The 5,666-nt window shown below is 58.8% G+C and overlaps 1 protein-coding gene across 1 annotated transcript in view; it reads right to left on the minus strand.

The window, feature by feature from the left end:
* Nucleotides 1-490: 490 nt before the first annotated feature.
* LOC142046696 (serine protease 27-like) overlaps nucleotides 491-5,666 on the minus strand; it is a 7,076-nt gene continuing 1,900 nt past the window's right edge. The window contains exons 2-4 of the mRNA XM_075064687.1: nucleotides 2,129-2,400; nucleotides 1,128-1,285; nucleotides 491-802 (exon numbers count right to left, since the gene is read on the minus strand). Of these exons, the coding sequence (XP_074920788.1) occupies nucleotides 491-802; nucleotides 1,128-1,285; nucleotides 2,129-2,400 (742 nt within the window). The remainder of the gene's footprint in view (nucleotides 803-1,127; nucleotides 1,286-2,128; nucleotides 2,401-5,666) is intronic.

The following is a 5,666-nucleotide window of genomic DNA, read 5'->3' on the forward strand; positions in this document are numbered from 1 at the left end:
TCCGCCCTCTTCTGGCCACACCCACCCAGGCACAAGCCCTGCCCCTGTGGTGGAAACGGACTGTGGCTTCCCCCTGACATGGGTGGTCACAGCCACCAGGCTTCGGCCTGCCAGAAATATTCTCCTCCATGGGACCAAGCATGGGGCTGACCCGGGGCAACGGGGAGGAGACGGGAGACCGGGCTAGATGGGCCCATGGGTCTGATCCAGCCAGGTCCTTTGTGCAATGTTTTAATTTCAACACAAAAGAATAGAATAATAATAAATAAATAATGCAGGTTACAAAAGTGCTTTACAAACAGGAATGTAAGAAATCTTAGAATAATACCAGGGCAGGTGGGAGAGGGGAATTGGGCTACTATTGTACATGGGGAAACTGAGGCACCAAGTGAGGAAAGAACAGAACTGGGGACAGAACCCAGGAGTCCTGCCTCCCAGCATCCGGTGCTCTAACTCACTGACCCCACATAGAACCCAGGAGTCCTGGCTCTCAGATGAGGTGCAGGGCACAAGCCGCAAGAAGCAGGGTGTTGGCTAGCACCATGGGCGCATGACTGAAGCTGCCATCTTTTAATTTTTTGTCGCGGTTCCTGTTAGCCATGAAGCCATGGGCTGTTCCATTCGTGGTGCCCTGGACAAATGCCAGGCCTGGGACGGTCTCTTGGAGCCAGCTGTGGTAACTGGTGACTCGGACGTAAACGCCAGGGCGGTTTTTCTGAGCACAGCCTTCTCCCCAGCTCACCACTCCTGCCTGGACCCAGCTCTGTCCCATTTTACACACCAGCGGCCCACCGGAGTCACCCTAGTGGTCAAAGAGAAAGACAAGGGGTTACTGAGATGCAGCCACCTCTGGGGTGAGACATGACAGCTGGTTATACAGGGACCCCCTTGCCCAGCGCTGAGATGTGGCCCCTCTGAGTTGGGGCACAGGGGAAGTTCACAGAGGGACCCCTCACCCAGTGCTGAGACATGGCCCCTCTAGGGGGGCGAGTGGGGGCTGGTTATGTGTGGACATCTTGCCCGGCGCTGAGATGCAGCCACCTCTGGGGTGGGATGTGGGAGCTGTTTATCTGGGAACTCCCCCACCCAGCACCGAGATGCAGATGGCTCTGGGGCAGGGCTCTCACCTGACAGGCGTCCTTGCCCCCCTTGGTGTACCCGGCGCACAGCATGTCCTCCTGGATGTTCTGCCTTTTGCCCCTGCGATAGAGGGCGTCGCACGTTGCCTGGGCGATGATGGGCACCTCCAGCTTCTGCAGCATCTCTAGGGCTTTGCCGTCCCCTGCTGTGGGAGGGGGCAGGGTGAGAGCCACATCCACCGCTCCTCCCCCTGCCCAGCAGGGTGAGGGGCCACCCCAAATGGGGCAGCATGGACTGGGGGGAGGGGGCACAATCCCTTCCCCCACCCACACCAACTTGCAGGGGCGGCTCTAGACATTTTGCGCCCCAAGCAGGGCAGCATGCCACGGGGGGCACTCTGCCGGTCGCCGGGAGGGCAGCGGGCGGCTTCGGTGGACTGCAGAGGGTCCGCTGGTCCCGCTTTGATGGACCTCCCACAGGCCCACCAGAGCCGCGGGACCAGCAGACCCTCCGCAGGCACCGGCAGAGCCCCCCCTTGGCGTGCCTCCCCAAGTACGCGCTTGGCGTGCTGGGGCCTGGAGCCGCCCCTGCCAACTTGTAGCTCCTGCTCCTGTCTGCCTTGCGTGCTGCATTGCCTCCTCCTGGTCACATCTGCCCACCATCTTCCTTCCTTTCCTCTTCCCTCCATCTCTCGCTTTTCCGCTATCTTATTCGTTCATCTTTCTCTTTCTTTTGTTCTTATGCCATTCGTTCCTTTCTTTCTTATTCTATTCATTTATTTTTCTTATGCCATTCATTCATTTCTTTCCTCCTTATTCTATTCATTCATTTTCTCTCTCTTTCTTTCTCTTATTCCATTCTCTTTTTCTTTCTTTCTTTCTTATTCTATTCATTCATTTTCTTTCTTTATTATTCCATTTCTTTCTCTTTCTTTCTTTCTTTCTTTCCAGTACAGCCATGCCATGGATTTTCTATGTCCTCCCTCCCTACTGCAGGATCAGGGCCCTGTCTCCCCGCTCCCTCAACTCCAGCCACACGCTTCACTCACCGCTATCACTGACCTCCCCCCAGCCAGTGACCCAGCACTTGGTCTCTGGCAGGAACTGGACCTCGGCATCTGGGAGGCAGATGGGGACGATGCGGTTGGTGAGGTTCACGGGCCTCTCTAGCTGGACTAGGGCAATATCCCCACTGGAGACTTTGCCCCCGTAGCGGGGGTTGGGGACAATCTGCCCCACGGAGGCTGTGACGGCAGATGGGCTGGGGTGCAGCTGCTTGTGGGTCCCAAGTAGCACTGAGAACCGGGAAGGGTTCCTGGTCCTAGAGACAGAGAACAGCAGTGAGAGGAGCCTGGGGCTGGGCTAGCAGGGGCTGAGAGTCAGGAGTGAGGGGCACCGGCAGAGCTGGAGGGGGGCAGAGCTGGGCTAGCAGGGGCTGAGAGGAGTGAGGGGCACCGGCAGAGCTGGGGGGGCAGGGCTGGGCTAGCAGGGGGCTGTGGGTCCGGAGTGAGGGGCACCGGCAGAGCTGGGGAGGCCCAGGGGTGGGCTAGCAGGGGCTGCAGATTGGGAGCGAGGGGCACCGGCAGGGCTAGTAGGGGGGCTCTTGCTGGTTATCGCAGGTGATCATTTACTGCAGAAATGAACTGCTTTATTGATGGATAAGGCAGTTGGAATATGATCTATGAATGGTTATTTACAGTGATAGCAGGAAATAGGGGTAATTATGTGAACCCCCTTTCCTCCAGCAGGAGATCGCAAAGCACTTTTACAACGGGGGGCAGGATTATTACCTTTGGGAAACTGAGGCATGGGGCTGCATGTCACCCTACGTCTAACCACTGACCCACTCCCCTGCCAGAGCTGGGGAGAGATTCGGGTCTGGTCCCAGGCTCCCCCTGCTCAACCCACTGCCCCCACTCCCTCAGAGTTGGGAGAGACCCGGAGTCCTGCTCCCAGTGCCCCTGCCTTAACACTGACCGCGCGCTCAGAGCGCAGGAGAGAACCCAGGGATCCTGGCTCAGCCCGCTGCTCTAACCCCAAGCCTTGGTTAATAGAATGCTTGCTAGGTGATTACTGAATTTTCAATTATTGGTTTATAGTGTCCTGTTTCAGTATTTACCTACCTGGGGTCTTTAGTACAACAGTCGACCTTCTCTGCCTCGTTACAATTCTCATGGGCTGTGCAATGGACTTAGATTCGCTTTCGGTGATTATATTAATTGTGTCGGGCTGAAGTCTATGGCTCAGGCTGCATTATGAGCTCTGCAACCCCCAGTGTTACATCCGGAGTAAGACCCACTGGTGCCCGTGGAGCCAGGGCTGGGTTCTGCTCGGTGCCCCTGGTGTAATTCTGGAAGTGACACAATGGAGCCAGGGCTGGGTCCTGGCCGAGTGACACCTGGTGTAAATTCTGGAAGTGACCCACTGACATCAATGGGGTCAGGCTGGCGTCCTTGGCTCGGTGGTTCTGGTTGTAAAGCTGGTAGTGACCCAATATGCCAGTGGAACCAGGGCTGAGTCCTGGCCTCGAGTGAGTTCTGGATGTAAATCCAGAGTGACCCCACTTGCAATGAACCAGGGTTGGGTCCTGGCTCGGTGCCCCTGGTGTTAATCCAGAGTGACCCCACTGACACCACGGCGTCAGCATGAGGTCGGCTTGGTGGTTCTGGTGTAAAATCCAGATGACTCCACTGACAGCAGTGGAGTCAGGCCTGGGTCCTTGGCTATGGTGAGTTCTGGTGTAAATCCGGAATGGACCCAACTGAACAATACGGTCCGGGCTGGGTCTGCTCGGTGAGTTTGCGTGTATCGGAGTGACCCCCTAGTGCCAGTGTGGTCAGGGGCATGGGGTCCTGCGCATCGGTGAGTTTCTAGTGTAAATCCAGATTGACCCACCTGAAACAATTGGGTCAGGAGCTGGGTCCTGGGACTCGGTGAGTTCTGGTGTAAATCCAGAGTGACCCACTAGCGCCCGTGGGTCAGGGCTGGTCCTGGCTCGGTGACGTTTCTGTTCTGTAAATCCGGAGTGAGCCACAGCCCGGGGGTCGGGCTGGGTTCCTGGCTCGGTGAGTTTCTGGTTTTGTAAATCGGAGTGACCCATAGCGCCAGTGGGTCAGGGTGGGTCCTGGCTCGGTGAGTTCTGGGTGTTAAATCTGGAGTGCCCACTGACGCCAGTGGGGTCAGGGGCTGGGTCCTGGCTCGGTAGAGTTTCTGGTGTAATCCGAGTGACCCCACTGCGCAGTGGGGTCGGGCGGGGTCCTGCTCGGTGGTTCTGGTTTGTCATCCGAGTGACCCACATGACGCAGTGGGGTCAGGGCTGTGGTCCTGGCTCGTGAGAGTTCTGGTGTAAATCCAGAGTGAACCCACTGCACCAATACGTCCGGGCGGTGGTGCTGGCTCGTGGAGTTCTGGTTCGTAAATCTGGAGTGACCCCACTTGACGGCCAGTGGGGTCAGGGTCTGCTCGCGTGGTTCTGGTTGTACATCCAGGTGACCCCACTTAGCGCAGTGGGGTTCAGGGCTGGTCCTGGCTCGTGAGTTCTGGTGTAATCCGGAGTGACCCCACTCGACGGCCAGTGGGTCAGGGCCTGGGTCCTGGCTCGGTGAGTTCTGGTTGTAATCCGGAGTGACCCCCACCTGACGCCAGTGGGGTTCAGGCTGGGGTCCTGGCTCGGTGGTTCTGGGTGTAAATCCAGGTGACCCCACTAGCGCCAGTGGGGTCAGGGCTGGTCCTGGCTCGGTGATTCTGGTGTAAATCCAGGTGACCCCATAGCGCAGTGGGGTCAGGGCTGGGTCCTGGTCAGGTGAGTTCTGGTGTAAATCCAGAGTCACCCCACTAGCGCCATGGGTCAGGCTGGCGTCCTGGCTCGGTGAGTTCTGTTGTAAAATCCGGGGTGCCCCACTTGATGCCATGGGGTCAGGCTGGGGCTTGAGCTCTCTGTGTTGGGAGCCAGCAAGGGCAGTTCCGGAGGTTGAGAGGCTGGTCCATACAGCCCATAACAGCTCCCTCACCCCCCATCCCAGCGTTTCCACCTCCCCTGCTCTCTCACAGTGTGCTGGCCGCCAGGGGGCTAGAAGCGAATCGTGGGGGCTCGGAGGTGGCAGGACGGGGAGGTGCCCTGGCAGGTCAGCTGAGACTCAATGGCACCCAACCATCGGGGGGTCCTCATCGCCCCACAGTGAGGTGCTGACGGCAGCTCACTGCTTACGAAGTGAGAGTATCAGGCGTGCCCCTCACTCACCGACCCGCAGGCCTGCCTGCCCAGTCTGGGCCCCCCCCAAATACTGCCGGTTGCCCCTCACTCCCGACTCGCAGCCCCTGCTAGCCCCGTCCTGGGCCACCCCAGCTCTCCGGTGCCCCTCCACTCACCGACTCGCAGCCCCTGCTAGCCAAGTCTGGGCCACCCCGCTTACGGGGGCTGTGCCCCTCACTTCCCGACTCGCAGTCCCCTGCTAGCCAGTCTGGGCACCCCCTTGCTGGTGCCCCTCACTCTTGACCGCAGCCCCTTGCTGCAAGCTCAGGCTCCCCCCTACCAGCCCTGGGTTGCCTCACTCCCGACCCAAGCCCCTCCTAGCCAGTTCCAGGGCT

The sequence above is a fragment of the Chelonoidis abingdonii genome, chromosome 4, assembly GCF_003597395.2.
Source record: "Chelonoidis abingdonii isolate Lonesome George chromosome 4, CheloAbing_2.0, whole genome shotgun sequence".
NCBI lineage: Eukaryota > Metazoa > Chordata > Testudines > Testudinidae > Chelonoidis > Chelonoidis abingdonii.